This window comes from Rattus rattus, chromosome 3, assembly GCF_011064425.1.
Source record: "Rattus rattus isolate New Zealand chromosome 3, Rrattus_CSIRO_v1, whole genome shotgun sequence".
In the NCBI taxonomy this organism is placed as follows: Eukaryota; Metazoa; Chordata; class Mammalia; order Rodentia; family Muridae; genus Rattus; species Rattus rattus.
Window position 1 is genome coordinate 148,284,894 of NC_046156.1, and position 17,350 is coordinate 148,302,243.

General features: G+C 39.0%; 1 protein-coding gene across 2 annotated transcripts in view; it reads right to left on the bottom strand.

Annotated features, from left to right (window-relative positions):
- Window positions 1-17,350, bottom strand: part of Sema5a (semaphorin 5A) — a 433,267-nt gene that overhangs the window by 138,894 nt on the left and 277,023 nt on the right. For both annotated transcript variants that reach the window (XM_032898665.1, XM_032898666.1), the window contains 2 exons: window positions 10,355-10,453; window positions 8,691-8,904 (listed from right to left, as the gene is read on the bottom strand). In XM_032898665.1, the coding sequence (XP_032754556.1) occupies window positions 8,691-8,904; window positions 10,355-10,453 (313 nt within the window). The remainder of the gene's footprint in view (window positions 1-8,690; window positions 8,905-10,354; window positions 10,454-17,350) is intronic.

Sequence of the window (17,350 nt, forward strand, 5' to 3'; positions counted from 1 at the left end):
CTGACAGTGCTAAGTAGCTCTACTTCGGTATAAGTTGAGGAGGATTTAGAATGGAACGGAAAAAGGGGATAAGAGTTCTGGAAGGAACACTGCCCTTCAGCTGTCAGGGGCATTATGGATAAAAAGGGAAGAAGGGACAGTGGGAAGTAGAGGCCAAACTGCTGAAGGGATGGATGAGCAAGAATAGAGTTGGGAGTATGTAAGCAGCAACAGAGCGGCCAGTGTAAAAGGAACTTGTACAACTGACCACTCTGCTCTCCTAGCACCCTGTCCAATATGTCTCATGTAGGTTTCCCATAGGAAGGTAAGCATATTGGCTCCTAGCTTCCTTCTTCCATAGAAAGCCTCCATTAGCATTCTCAAGCCTGAAAGACACTGACACATTTCAGCAGAAATGCTCAGATGCACCATTCTTGTTTGAGAAACCAGAACCTGGGTTGAGCCTGTAGTAGCATTTATTCTGTAGTTTACTGCACTGTATAGGTTCATGCTGGTATCGAACCAAGTTCATCTAGAAACAAGCCCTGCTGTCCCACAGTGAACCTTGGGATGATGACCAGTCCCTGTCTGTGTGACCAGCTGCTAAATCAGGAAGTGCTACTTCTTGGAAAGCAAGTCTTTTGAAACTCACCTAGCATCATGGTGCATTTCCAAATACAATGAAAATACCAAAATAACCATCAAACAGGCAGTCAAATGTCTTATGTTTATAGATGTAAATCTGGAAGAACAGGACACCGATCTCTGAGTCACAAGACACAAACTGTTTTCCACCATCATCTGATTTTTGTCTCTTGTTAAAATGTGATTCACTGCAAACTACTTGTGTCATTGTTGAGGGAACTGAACAAGTCATAAATCGGGCAGTGCTCTCTTGCCTATGATTGATATTAGAAAGAGCAATCTCAGAGATCATTTATACATCATTGTTATCAGAGCTACCAATGAATAGATTTCCCGCTGACTAACGCAGAATGGGAACAAGCATAGCTGTATGTGAGCATGTATATAAATATGTGAGTGGAGAAATTGTCATTTTTCATATCTGTGAAACATTGAATTATAGATTACAGAATATTATACAACATATGTCAGAAAGATGATGAGGACCGGCCACCATGATCTAAGAATTGTGCTACACCTTACAAAATGATGACCATGCAGTTGGCAGCACCAAGAAGTGACTCAACATGAATATGTGTGTACGATGAGAGGATACTACCAAGAATCCTCAGAGAGGAGTCCGGCCAGGCAAAATCAAACAGCAACCATTTGAGGGAAGTCTCTTTATCTACTCTTTCTACTCTAATGCCTAAGTATCTACAAGGAAATGTAGTATTCTTTCTTTCTTTCCTTCCTTCTTTCTTTCTTTCTTTCTTTCTTTCTTTCTTTCTTTCTTTCTCTTTCTTTCTATCTATCTATCTATCTATCTATCTATCTATCTATCTATCATCTATTTATTTTTTTTTACACTCCAGATTTAATTCTCCTCCCAGTCTACCCTCTGACTGTTCCACATTCCATTCCTTCTCCCTATCCCCTGTCTCCACAAGGATGTCCCCACCCTCCACCCTCCACCCCACCCCACCCCACCCCACCAGACCTCTCCAGTTCCTGGGGCCTCCAGTCTCTGAATGAACCTAGACGTGGGAGTCCTCTGCTGTTTGTGTGTTGGGGACCTCATATCAGCTGGTGTATGCTGCCTGGTTGGTGATCCAGTGTCCCAGAGATCTCGAGGGTCCAGGTTAATTGAGACCAGCTGCTTGGTCCTCCTACAGGGTTGGCCTCCTCTTCATTCATTGCCTTTCTCCTAATTCAACCATAGGGGTCAGCAGCTTCTGTTCATTGATTGGGTGCACATATCTGCATCTGACTCTTTCAGCTGCTTATTGGGTCTTTCGGAGGGCAATCATGATAGGTCCATTTTTGTGAGTGCCCCATAGCCTCAATAACGATGTCAGACCTTGGGGCCTCCCCTTGAGCTGGATCCCACTGTAGTATTCTTAAATGGCTAAATCTGCTTCACTGGTAGTTACTGACAGAATCAATGAGAATGTCCATGAAAGACATGAAAGAACTCTAATTTTTTTAAGTTTATATACTTAGTACTAGAATCAAAATCCATGAAAAATCACTTGTAAGCAAAAGACCACCTTGCAAAATGCTTATGGAAAGCAAAGTTGACATTCCTGGGCATGGAGCCTATATATTCTGTAGCTCTGCTTTGGACTGGACCATTGGCATATGCCATGTTCTCTTAACCTATATGAGTATTGAAAGCACTGAAGATATACTCTGAAGGACTGTGTGATGAAGGGCTGCCACTTAGTAAGATCGCAATAAATGATGGCTAATGCTATTGCTTCACCCTTTGTTCTTCCTGTTCCTTTCACATTAATTTGTTTTTGGCAGACCTTCAAATAATGCTAACAATGAATGATCAAACGTATCCTGCATGTATTATGCTTAAAGGTGATCAGGATTTGAGAAGTAAAAATGCATCTAGACTGAGTTTTATCAACAGGAAGCTGTTTCACAATTAGGAAAATGCATTAATGAAAACATTCCTTACATATGACAAGCAGCAAACCACTCTAATTTGTAGGTGTCATATTAAAGCTATTTCCATATTTATACCCTTTAGACCTATCACCTTATGTTTCCTTTGTCATTATTACAACAGAATCTCCTGTAGAAACTTTCAAAATAAAGTTTAACCTCATTTAGGGATTTATTTAGACCACCCGGTTTCATGTAGGGACTTATGTAACTTAACTTAAAGTTAATTAAATGTCCCTTAACCCTCAATGAGTGGCTATAGATCTTTTCCTAAGATTTAAATTAAATTGCAGATAGATTTTTTCCATAGATGATACACATCTGTGTGTGCACATGCATGTAGGGTCATGTGTATCACATACATGAAGTACTGAGGTATATGTATACACGGCTCAATACTTCCATCTACTGGCTGTATGGGCTTTTATTCAATTTATTTGACCATTATTTTCTGTTTAGAATGGCAATAATGATACACCACTTAAGGTATCATTGTGAGATTGAAAGGGAATTCACACCAAGTGCCAAGCACTTGGTTGGGAATACTCAAAATACAGAAAAAAATTATAACTGTCTCATTACGTAGATAATTAAACATATACAACAGTAAACAGATCATTTCTATTTATGTGACAACATTCCTCATTATGCCTCCATTCTGCATATGAAATTAGGGCACTACTGCTTTCAGGTAGTCTGGGGCAATGTGGCTACAGAGACTATGCTATACACAAAGCCTTCAATGCCATCTGTAACAAGCTTCCCTCACCAGCTCACTGAACAGCTCCTATACTCTTCTGGGCAGTCATTGGATCCATTGTAAACAGATAGCCATTGCCCATTTCCTGGAACAGTGCAAATGCACCAACAAGACAGAGCCCAATGAGTAACTGCAATGGTGACTACGACCCTGGCTATCAACAGCAGTAGCCAAAGGTAGGAGGGGGGAAGGACAGGAGTGAGGTCTGAAAGGGTGACAGACCAAAGGTAGTGTAAATGCTCAAATGAGGGACAAACTTGAAACAAGCCCATGAGGGTGGGCAGGACTGGAATGGAGCCAGTGTTGAGTCAAAAGATTTGGGGTAGAAAACCAGGACTAATAATACATAACGGAAAGGGGGAGTATTGAAAGCACAGAGCGAGCGTAACCCTGGTTATCCTGTACAGTCATGTGACCATCCACTCTCAGAAGCAAGTCAGAAGAAAAGCTGAAACACTGGTTCAAAAGACTGTTCTCTCCATCTTTGTGGGTAGTAAGACTAGCTGCAGTGCATTATGGGCAATATGACCAATTGCAGTGCATTGCGGGTAGTATGATAAGCTGCAGTGCATTGTGGGGAATATGATCAGCTACAGTGCACTGTTTATAAGGGTTTAACGATGCCGGAAGGAGTAACTTACAATCTGTTCGACCTTCCTATGGTGGGAGAACCACACATACTCTACAGAGCTGCTCCCTTTTAGATGTCCCCAGGTTTTAGGGAAACTTGGCTTAGACAACAAAGCAATTGGTGTCCACTGTGCTGTCTCCCTTCAGCCCAGGGGCAGCCTCTGGTTGCTTTACCACCATCCTTATCACATCCTCCAAGCTGCAGGACTCCAGGTTCATTAGCTAGAGCTCATTTCCTGAGTATGTCTGAGCGCTTCTAAAGTGGAACATTTCTATTTGCAATGCTCTTTTTACTTTTCTGGTGGTTTTTGGCTTATTTAGAATCAATTTTTTCAAAACAGGTGATAATTTAATCTCTATAATCTATCTATCTATCTATCTATCTATCATCTATCTAATTTTTAAGTGCAATGCTTAATTGAGTTGAATTCAAAGATAATGAGAAATATTGGACTGATTCATATATATATATTCAAAGTAAAACACATGAAATACATTTGAAAGACAATCTCTGCAGCAACACTGTATTTTTTTTAAATCAATTTTTCTTCTTGACAAGCTACAACAGAATAAGTAATACCATATGATGGTTCTATCTCTGATTCCTTGTTTGGTTGGATCCAAAGAAAAGCACAAACAAAACAGATAAAACCACAGAGGGTGAGCTGTCTCGCGTAGATCGTGATGAGTGCACTAAAGCAGGAAGCCGTCCCCTGGGGAAAACAAATGCTCAACAGAAGGAGAGAAGAGAACTGTGCATCTTACAAAGAGAGATACCAATATGATTTGGATCAAGAAGATGTTCCACAAAAGGACCCTGAGCAGACAGAAAGGAAGTAATATAACCGACACAGGAGGAATGCAAGCCTCTCAGGAGGAAGTGGCTACCATTGTGAGACAATGACCGTGTAGCGTTTTTCTAATTTACACCAGTGCTAGTAAATGTCTACATATTTTCTCAGGAGAGAGATCTCTTTCCTCCTGTGTGGATTTTAATGTGCAGTTCCATGTAAATCGGTGCACGTTTGTGCTTTTACTGCAATATATCACCCATTCTCCTTTGAGAAGTACAAATCAAAACCCACAGGTTCTAAGTGACTTGTTGGCAAGTACAGAAATTCCTGAGACATCCAAGGGCTCTGTGACTCCAGGGCTTTCAGACACTCAGTGCTCAGTTAATGTCATATTATTTTCAAAAAGCAGTATCAAAATTGATTTCTTACATCCCATAAAGGGCTGCGTTAAATCATTCTGCCGACTTGTCTTCTTTGGCTGGGTAATTTCAGTTCATTATATCCTTTTTGCAATGCTTCAACAACAAAGAAAATTGTCATCCTTTTCTGAAAGTGTACATGGCTCTCTTCCGTAGCAGTTTTGCACACAGATATATGTATCAGTGGAAAGGAACAGCCTAGGTATGATGCTAGCATATCCTAATGTGAGTCTAAACACAGAGAGTATTGGCAGCATTAGGCAAGGGGTGAGAGCAATGAAGTGGAATCTTTTCAAATCCTAGGTCTTCACTAGGTGTGGTCAAGATGCCCTCTAGACATTGAGGACCAGGATTTTTGGAGGACTGCAGGGAAGACTGCTAATGAATTGGATGTTGGTGTCCCATCTAAGTGAAGGGTTCCATCCAGTCTTTGAGACGCTTCCATATCCCTAGTATGGTAACAAGACTATAGCAGCTGTGGCAACAGGCGGATTATATATAAAAAGAGAACGTATTAAGGTATTTATGTACATAAGGATAACCAAATGCAAGTTTTAAGAATTTCCAATCTGTATCAATTGTGCATAGCACATTCATCCTGATCCATCCTTCTGATGAACAAGATTTGGGAGGAACATTAGAAATTTCATTGTGGTGCTGTGTGTTACGTATCACAGAACATGAGACTTTTACTATGACAATGTTTGTGGATCTCAAGTGAGTCCTCCCTAGGCAACCATGGGTAGAATCTTAGATTTAAGGGAGCTCAGGACCTGGCATTGTCAACCAAGCAAATGGTTCCTCAAATCAGGAAACAAGCAAGTCCCTGTGTGTTAATATGATGACATACAAACCGAGCTTCATGGTGAGTTTTTAAAGCTCACTCAGGCACTTGTTTTCTATGTTCTATGCAAACATGCAGTTGCCACAGTTTCCAAACCCGATCACACAATACTGTCTTGTACATCCATCCTCTCCACCCTCTCCTTTTTTTTTTTTCCATGGGTTTACTGCTTCCGCCGATCTGACTTGTCACTTTCATGAAGGCAAGTTTTACAGCTTCTATTTTAAGCTTTGGCTATTAAACATTTATTGCCCTGCCTTACAGTAATCATTTAATAAGGGTTAGTAATGATTAATATTTTAATGCATTAAAGCTGTTAAGAAATTTCTCTAAACACATAAATTTGTTTTAAGAGTGATTTTGGCACAAAGGAAACATATCTGGTTTTGAAAATTATATTCACCTCCAAACACACAATTTAATGTTCCAGATGCCGGCATCATGTTACTCAGTCAACTACACTGACTTTGAGAAGCGATTGCATAATGACTGAAGTGGGCACAGAGGAGTTGGGGGTTAATGTTTGGACCCTGAGTCAGTGTGAAACATACAATTCTTGCATTTTGCTTTGTTTTGAGTTTTTTTTATTTTGTTTTGTTTAGTTTATGATTCTAGGTTACAAAGGAGATATATTGCCTTATGCAACAACACTATTCACTATACTTAAAAACTGCTCAAATCTCCTACTCATTCAATAAGCACTGACTGACCTGAGGTACTAAGACCACAAAGATGGCCCTACCTCACTCTTGCTCTCAAGAAAGTCACAAAATAATGAAGGAAACACAAGACAGTTATCTATATTGATTTTTCCAGTCCATTCAGATTGTTATGACAAAAATACCAAATGACTTATTATAAAGAGCAGAAATTTCTTTCCCAAAGGACTAGGGGCTGAAGACTGCCAGCTGACGTCTCAGTATGCTTCAAGTTTGGAGAAAGTTCATTTTCAACTTCATAGATCTCACACGATGAAAGATGTGAGACAGCTCTCTGCACTGTGATCTCTTTTAAGAGTTCACTAATGTCTTCACAGGGACCTCACCTTTGGGACAGAATTGCCGTCCACATATTTCATATAGGGTGTGGGGCAAAATTTTATGCTGTGAACTCTGGAACATAGACTCTGGCATTCATTAGTTCAATTATCATCAACCAAACCCAAGTCCATACTTATTCTGCGAGTGTAAAACAAAGTAGTGCACAAGAGAGGGTCACTTCAGTGATTGGCAAATGTCCCTTCTGTTCAAAGGTAGAAGCAAGATGCTAAAAGAATATATAGCTAATGTTAAAAATTGAACATAGCCAAAGGCCATGAGGTGTAGAGAGCAAACGATGTGACTTTTAAGTAAAATGGTCAGGATGATGATCCATGGAGAAGGGGATATTTGAAGAAAGACTCAGATCAAAGCAGTTAGCCAGTAGGAAAAAAAAGTTAGTTGATTTTCAACTGCATACACTGCTCAGCCAGAGAAAATAGCCACACATAGAAAAACAGCTTTAAGAAACACTGATACAGGCTTTGGGGACAGCAGGAAATGGTCTACAGGGAGTAGGAGGGCTAGATTGAAATGAGTTTAAAAGAAGGGGGGAATGAGAGAAATCCAGGTGCTGCCTCAGTTCAGAAAATATTCACATTGTCCTTTGGGACAGTAAGCTAGCAAGGCTACTAGAGGTTCAGCCGTGATAGCATGGAGTTTCCTATGAGGGGGCTCTAAAGGGAAACTGGGCTGCTTGAGTTGACTGTATTATTTGGCAATTACTCATGAAAGATAAATGGCAGTCAGATGACAGATGATGAAAAGATGATAGATTGATAAATGACAGATACATATACACACACAGACAGACAGATGGATGATAGCTATTCCTAAGTGAAAGCCAGTAGTTCACAGAAGGAGACAAGTTCCCCTGGGCAATATTTGAAAATATATGCATTTATTTTCATTTTATAACTTAAGAAGGTGGGAATACTGTTAGGATCTACTAGGCAGGGATTGCAGATGACACTAAACAAACTCCACAAAGACAATACCTTTCCCATAACAAAGAATTATCTGAACACAAAAGTAGCCTCGATGAGGTGAGAATGTATATCTACGTACATAATTTGTGTTGGGCATAAAGCTCCAATCTTTGAAGATCTTGAAATCGCAAAGCAATAAGTACTATACTAGAAAAAAAAATCAAGATTTCCCCTTTCTGCAAACTATCAAATGAATGCTCTTACACTTGTAACGTTTTTAAAATTGTCAAATTATTTTGAATTACTTGTAGGCAAATGGGTTGTTCATACTGTCTGAAAATGTCATATATTAATTTCTTGTTCAAAATATATCAACTAGACATTAAGGAATGGTACATATGAGCCTACATGTGTCTATAACCCATCATTCAACTTCCTAGATTTTAAATAACACATGGAAGAAATAGCTGAACACTGCTGGGTGGTCTTGTCCACATTGTCTGGCGCTATTGGCTCTTTTATCCTGGCTTATGGTGTTGGAGGAATTACTCCTCCTAGTACTAAAGAGTGTACAGCTAATTATCAGTACTAAATGCATTATACCTTGAAGATGAAGATTTTGTTCTTCTTTATAAAGTGTGACTGAAGTTTTAAGCAACAACTAGCCAAGTACCACAAACAAAATGACGTAAGGCTCAGGGGTTACTAAAAATCTTACCATTGAGCCATTTGGAGTTGTACTGCGCAGTTCGAAGAGGAGGTAAAGTGCCCAGACTTCGATAAATGGCTGGATCTCGCCCTGGGAAATCCATGGCTGTTGCAGCATAGAGCTCGCCACTGGCAGTGAGTAGAGCTGTAGAATTGTGCTGGGGACTATAGGGACATCGAGCCATGCCACTGATCTGATCATGGATCTCGGTCAGGTTACTTAACTGTGGGTGAAGATGAGAAGAAAAACAGTTAACCCAGAAAAATCCCATTTAACATGCTCATGTTTCCCCTCATATCACTGTTAGACACGTGTATCCCATGTATGCTCAGGTGTGTGAGGTGAAAAACTTTCCTAATTCTGACTTTATAAAAACAGTTCTCTGTAATCTTGGCCAGAGAATCCATCCTTACAGTTACAGAACATCATGCTAGTGATATAATATAAAGCATTTTATATATATATATATATATATATATATATATATATATATATAATGTGTGAATGTCAACTGCTTTCTACTTTGATGAAGAATCCAAGTTTAATATTTATAGATGTGTGAATCATAAAAAGAAACTGTGTTCATGGTATTAATCTGACAAAATATGTCCTTAAATACTAAGTGATAAGCTTGTGCTAATATTCTATGCAGTGCACTACCCATTTCTTATATTTTTTTCTTCCCTCCTGTTTACTCCTAAGAAGTCTGTGTGTATGTCAGGTATCAGTTGGCTTCCAAGGTTCTGGCTGCCATCTAATAAAACATGAGTGGAGCTTTTATTTTTCTTCTTTGGTGTTGGAACATTTTGACAAGACTCAGTTTCAATTTGGTTCTTGACTTCTGAGTTGAAAAATTAGTGACAATGGTTTATGGAGGAATAACCAACTCATCCTCTCCTACGCTGTTGGAAACAGTCCTTGGGAAGTGACAAAGTCTTTATACCTCAGGGTCTTCTTTTTTAAAAAAAAAACTACCCCTTCCTTCAAGTAATAACCTCATGGCATAGATACTGAGGATGAATTTAAATTTTAAAATAATGAACACTAAGCCTAGATGATAAGTTAAAGTTTTAAGAAGAGTTGTAATATCCATAAATTAACATAATGGTGTTTCCTAGTTATGTTTCTCAAAGAAGATTAAATTAATATCCTGAATTAAGAAGATAGCATGCATGTCTAATGGCTCTGCCATGCTTTCTCAGGGGAACGAGTAAGATGAAACTCCCCGTCTATAATAACAGTTATAACATTACATTGCTTACCGATGTTTGCTCATTTTATTTTGGGCATACCTTGTATCCAGTTTATAGATATTTTCTTCCCATATGAGTTGTGATTTTATAGCACTTTAGCAATTGATACTATTTCTACCACTATAAAAATCAGAAAGAAATATATGCTCATGATGGACACTCAGAAACATTCATTGGGAAAATGCTGACTGAAATACGTTCAAAGCATACTTAAATGTGTAATGTCCAATCAATTTCTACTTTTTCATATAAATGACAGTCCTGGTTGATTAGAAGTAAGCACATCAAGTATTTATTCAATGCAGCAACGTTGCAAAGGCATTTCCCTTGGTAAACAGAAACACTTTTACAATGAGGCTTTGAAAAGCATCGTGTTTGCTCCTGGGTGTAAGTTTGCTGAAGCACAACATGGACACATACCGAGCGGATGGTACAGACGGGTGTGAAGGCATTGGTCCCACAGGTGAAGAGCCGGTCCCCGCCCACTAAGAGCACTCGTATGTAGTTCTGACATTCCTCCTGAAAATTAAAAGTAAAGGAACACATTAACAAGTCCTGAGGCAGGAGGGATGGTGAGCACGGATATACTCTGTCTGCCAGGCAAAGACAAAATAGCCCTGCTCGAGTGTGGATTAAAGGCAGCAGTGAAGCTGGTAAGCTTACGTCTGTACCCAGACACTTGTTCTATAGATTGTATTTGCAAGGGTAAATGTGTATATGATTATATTTTCCATACACGTCTTTTGACAAACATGGATTCATTTTGAATTGTACTACAAACTTTAAATTTTCTTGGACACTTATAGAAAAATAAATAAAATTAACTCATTTGATGTTGTTCCTGAAAGTATTGGTCGTTTTAAAAAGCTCACGAGGTCTCAACCATATGCAAAGAGATTTATTTAACTAAGGAATACTGAGAAATGGCAAAATAGTGTTCCCCAGGGAAGAGCACATCAATTGGTTATCTGATATCAAATGGTCAGCACTGAAAACATAAATACAAATAACATTATATGGAATGAGCAGGCTGTATTAATGTATTTAGGAATACACTCACACATACACACACAGATATGCAATACTGGTGAATGAAAAACTGACCATGAATTTGGAAGCGAGCAAGGATAGGTATACATGAGATCAAGGCTAGGTATATGTGAGAGTTTGGAGGGCGAAAAGGAAAGGGGGAAATGACATAATTATAATATCAAAAAATAAGACGATAATTTTAAAAGAAAAAGAGAACACACGAGCCTTTTATAAACATGTTATTGATATAACGTTTTCCCACTCAGAAGGTTGCATATGGAAACTACACACTGGAATAAGTTGATGGCTATGGGCTCAGACTCATCAAAGTATAATATATGCATGCATAGAAGTGTTATAATTAAACCAATTTTGTATAATTAATACATATTAAAATTGCATTAAATACATAGCAAGTGTCTATAAACAATTTTTACATCCTTTACAAGTAATGGTATAACTAGCAAGGAAGTATTGCTCAGAATGCTTGAGGAAGAACCTGGGGCTGAGGAATGTCCTACAGGTGCTTTCATAACAAAACACATATATCTCCATAACAGAGATGGACGTACAAGCATGTGGCTACTTAGCAGAATTAGAAGAACAAGGAAACAGAACATTGTTTTAATTAGAGAACAAAGTTAGAGCTATCAATAAATAGGGTTATGTGACAGGAAGCTCCGTCTTCATTCGGCACTCACTGATTTGACACTCTTTGTACTAGAAGTTACAGTTTATATGGTAAAACCAGGACCATAGCATTTCCTCCACAGCAGTCTACATGCTAAAATGAGGACACAGATTCTCTACTGCTCTAAAAGGGAAGGAAAGAGAGTGGGAAGATTTCCTGGTGAGGAAGTTAAAGGGAAGACTGTGATTTGCTGGGGCTATGAGATGGAGGTACGTGGACAACTCATTCAGGACTGCACTGAGCAAAGGACGTAGGCCATACTTGGCCAGGAAGGTGTACTATGCCTGGACACAGCACCTGGCTGGAAATCCCATAGGATATGGAACATTCACCATGTGATAGTGAAAGCTATACAGGCTGGGTAATGAGTGTGCATTATTCTCTGAGCATGAGTTAGCCTCATGTTTGTTGTCGAAGGACAAGAGTCCTTCGTGGAAGAGTGAGGTAGGTAGGGATGCTCCTTTACAACTGAACTTTCTCCCCCCTGTGCCTGAACCAAGTTGAGCTATGAAAGGACAAAGGCAGAATGTGATACATCAACAGGATCTCCCTCTGGGACTAGCACAGAGTGCCAGGATGCCAGGATGATTTGAATCACTTAGAAACTCTGACAAAAAAAAAAGATTTAATAGTACAGCAATTTGTCTCTCTGGTCACACGAGCTTTGCTTTCAGTAGCAGTGTGAGTTTGCATTATCTGATCTGTTGCATAGCCTGGCTCATACAATGCAAATTGCTCACTCAGATGAACTTGTTTTATAAGGGAAGTGAGATATCAAATATATGATTCTCTTTGCTCCATTGCTAATAAAAATAGCACAACACGATGGGCTGACAAACTGTTCAAAAAAAGAAAACAATAGAAAAATCCAGTAAACAGAAATTTATAAAATAAGTGTAAATAATTGGAAATATTCGGAGCTGAGACAGAACAGTTGGAGGAAAAAAGGTTGTTTTGTTCCCAAATCCTTTCCTGACTGGAGAAAGGACAGGAAAGTTTCATCCAGCAAAGAACAGCATTAAAGGCATCAAAGAATCACAGTCACCAATCCCTTGGGTGAGGAGACCAGGGCAAACAAACCTAGGAGTTTACAACAAACGGATCAAAAGGAGGACAAACACTGGAAACCAAGGCTGTCTGTATGAATCATCTCCACCTAGACCTTCCAGAATACAGAACTGAGTGTTCTTGATGGAATGAGTAGACACAATATCATGATAATGACCCTGAAATGAAGACTGGAATGGCAAATTACAAATAGCGTGTAGGGTGCAGTACACATCCATTTCTATTTGCTGCTCTTTGAATTCTTTCAAGAACAGTATGAGATGCAAAAGAAATTTTTTTCTTAAAGCAAGAGGCCACCCTAAGGAGAGTCTCACTAGAGGGAACCACTCTGCTGTAAACAAGGCCAAGAGGAAATTGTTCCAATTGAAAGGACATGGCCCACTGCTGATTTCTGCAGACCTGGCAAGGAGAAAACATGCAATCCAGTCAATTATGAAAGAAAGGGAGTAACAGATAACAAACCGGGTGTTTATGCAAATTCCCCAAATAAAAATCCAGTGTCAATGAGACAGAAGTCTGCCACAAGCCTGGTGGAGAAGTGGGCGGTCAGAAGGGCTGTGGGATGCAGAAATCTGCAGACAGAGGCACAGAAAGCTCGAGTGGTTCTTTAATCAAGGAGATAAGGGTGAGAAAGCACAGGGAACTATTTCAACTGGAGCAGAGGGTAATGGGGCATGCTCTGATAATTAGGACTTTGTAAAAATTCACTAGGCCTTGACCAGTTTTCCCAAGTGAGTGTTAGGAAGGAAGGAAGTCATGGAGAGGACCAAGGTGGTCAGAGAAGGAGACCAGTGCATCATCCATCTTTCTGACATGATGAGAGCCTATAGAAACCCCAGAGCACTCGTGATGAATGGAACCTATTGAGGGCAATAGAATATAGAATTGAGGTCTAGAAGACCTCAGTCCTATGGACTCCATATCCTCATAGCATAGAAGAGGTCAGTGAAGAAGGCTGAATGGTCATCAGTTGGATGAAATCAAGCTGAGCTCACTCACAGGCCTTTCAAGCATGACATCCAAAGGTGGGTCATATCTCTCTGTCTTCATCACAGCTCACCCATGGCTTAGGTCAACTCACACTCTTTCCCCTGCACCTCCCTTAATGATTCTCTCCTCTTTAATTGTCAAACTACCACCTCTGATTTGAAGAGCTGGGTGTGGAAAATGTATTCATAAAACACTTTTTTAAAAAAAGAAAGGCTGGGACAAGTTCAAGCAAAATAAAATGCGAAGGTGGAAAGGATCAAAGTAGAGATATTTAGCATTGAAGCATGAGATACATCTCAGGATCAGGGAGTTGAATTTGAGAATGAACAAAATTGGCATAGAGTGCCAGGGTGGTAACAGTCAGTCCCATGACAATGACTCTAAGGCATGGATTCTTGATGTTAATGTCAGCAGCAAACTCAGCTCCTTATAGGTTACTTGGCCTTGCCCGAAATACTACTTGGGATTATCACTTTGAAATATGGGCAGATGTGTGGGTAAACGATACTTCAGGGGGCTCTTAACAGTTTCTTTAACAGAGAAGCATATTGAAATGTCTATGGTTCCCACATTTTATCAAATTTTCCCCTTTCTATTCCATTTCTGTACTGTGAAAACAGATGAAGATGACTTATTGAATTCTAATTCTCCTGCAGTCATAGGGCTGGAGCCCCGATCTCAGGGGCCATCCAAAGCCAGATGCCACACGGCCTCTGTGATTGGTAATGAGGGTCATCTATTTGTATGTGGATAATTCTACTTCAACACTAAAATGGCCTGCATGTGCCTGTGGTCCATGCATGGGTCAACTTGTATTTCATTTCCAGATTTTATTTCAGTGATAGCTGAAAAATATAGTTAAGTTGCAGAAAAGTCTTTCTGATGGGGAACAAACAATGCCTACTCCTCGGGATCATGTGCACAGCCTCCAGCCTTCAAGTAAGAAAATGTGTTTTAGGATCTTTTTATTTTGAATTATCTTTTTTGTCTTAAAACTTTTCATTATTCCTCCTCCCCTATCAAATACGCTGTGCTTATCAAAGAATGTGTAGCTATGTGCAGATAGGACTGTCGAACAACTTGGACCCTCTTGTGTTCCCTTGCAGCATGTAGGTGACTCATATCTGTGTGTATCTACATTTGTGTATATGTATAAATGTGCATACGTACGTGTTTATGATGTAATCCAGAATCAACTCTTCATAGGTAACAAAATATAAGGATGCTCAAACCCCTCATATAAAAAGATATAGAATGTGTCTCTAACTTCACATAGCATATGTTTTCATCTATAGATTACTTTTAGTATCTATATAGTTTGAGTGCTATATAAACAGATCTTTTGGTATTTAGGGAACAATGTAAAGAAAAATACTATAAATTAATAAACATCACACACATAGAGTATCTGGTATGCACAATCTACATAAGATACCTGTGTCTCAGTTTTTAAGACAATTGTGTAACATATAGGTGGAACATGGTTAAACTCATAGCCATTTTAAACATCAGCATTTCAGGTAAAAATGTCAAGTTCCAGCCCTTCAGCATCATGCTCCCAGGCAGAAGGTAACATGTCTTTCTTTTTCTAGCCACTAGGAGCTGGGCTGTTTAAAACCATACTTTGGCAACTGAGGAAGCCAGACCACTGGACACAAGAATAATAATAATATACAGAGCTTTGGATTCTAATCCAAACTCTCCCACCGATTAGCACAATAATACTAAGAACTTAGTGTCAAAGTACTGAAATGAGATCATGAACAAGAACATTTTGAAAATTATGAAATGTCATAAAGCACAAAGCAGCTCTTTCATTCCCTTAATAATTACTTATGTTTCCTTTGTGTAGTCCCTAAATGCCCTGGGGGAGGCAACTGAGTCCAGACACAAGAACCGGCAACAGACAAGGCACTCTTGTTAGATGCTGAGACAATTGGCTATTTGTGTCTAAAATAATATTTATGTGAAATGTATTTAAAGAGGTCTACAGTTTGATTTCAATAACACATATTTCAAAGACAAAGAAATGCAATGGATCTTGTTATGCTGCTTTTCTTTGCATCAATAAAAATGGATTCTCTCCCCCAGCTTTAATGCATGTGGATACTTAGAGACTGGAGCCATAGTGAATGGAAAAATCTAGAAGTAAATTAAAGCTCGGACCTTATTCAGAATTTGCAATCTCAGCATCTACTTTCCTTGCAAGCCTTAATCAAAGGTTTGGGTAACTTCTCATGACCTTGACTCCCTAGATTATAAATTTCATGCCCCTACTACATGGAAGGTTGCTTGCACTTGACCCAGCAATGCCAAGGGAGAAAAGTCGTCACATTTATTATCCTGGGCCCAGCAGCCAGATGAGGAATGCTCTCACTAGAGAAGAAGTGGGTGCAGGAAATAGCCCCCTGCAGGTTCAGTCACCTCCTTCCAGACATCATATCTTGGTGGCTGGGCAGTGAAATGTAGCACACCCAATTGTAGCACACACAATTATAGCACACAAAACTTTTTGGAAGAGTAGGAACAAACTGAGTTCAGTGAAAATGCTTGCATTGTTTGCATTTTTAAAATGTCACATTTTTGCATTGTTCTTTTTATTACAGGGAGAAGGGAGACTTTGTAACTCTGTGCACATTCTCAGAATACTACAGCACACGCAAATTTATTAAAGTATTTGAATTTTCCTTATAAATTCATGACCACTATGAAAAGACTGAATTCCATCCCTCCAAAGAGACACTATATTTTAGTAAATTAAAACATTACTTGTCTCATATTCTAGAATCTGTCAGCCTGGAGATCTTTGGGATGTCTGAAATCTGAATTCAGGGCCCGCCCCCTGATAGCACTCTTGCTATGCTTTCTCCCATTATGAGCGATTGTCCTGCTTTCATTCTTTTATGTGTCCAGGGTGCTGGACTTGTGCTCCTCACTGGATAGTAATCATGCCAGGGTCCATTTGAGGGAAGAAAGAGAGATGTAAACTAAAGAGATAGGACATTTTTGGGTGGGAAGATGTACCAAAATACCATGTTATCTATCTAACATGTTAATGAAGCTACCATTTTGTTCCTGCTTTTTTGGTTTTCTTCCCTTTTGTTTTTGTTTGGGGCCTTACTTTTACATCAGGCTGTCTCCAATCTCTCAAGGACTCTAATGTTCCTAACTCGGCCTCTCCATGGATTAGAATCATAGGCAGGGATCAACTCAATAGCAGCTGCATAAACTAAATTTGTTATCAATGGAACACTGCTTTTTAAAACTCTAGATAAATTCATCATTATACTTAATGCAGCCTAAAATAAAATATAATTGATCTTGCATATAATATATAGTGTATGAAATATATCTTCATTTGTTTTAATATATGTCTTAAAGATCCAATAGGCACAGTCAGAATTAATATAACTACCCAAATTTGCCATTATCCTTAGTCCATTAAAACCTAAATCTATGAAATATATAATAGGATGATTTGATGTAAGTACATTTGTTTTCTCATTTCCTTTATTTTTATTAAGGAAACTCAATTTATTGTATTGATAATTGGTCCCTTCATTGGATCAGGGGTATATTACCTACTGGGCATGAACGATACTATTCTAACACATTTATTTAATTTCTAAATACAA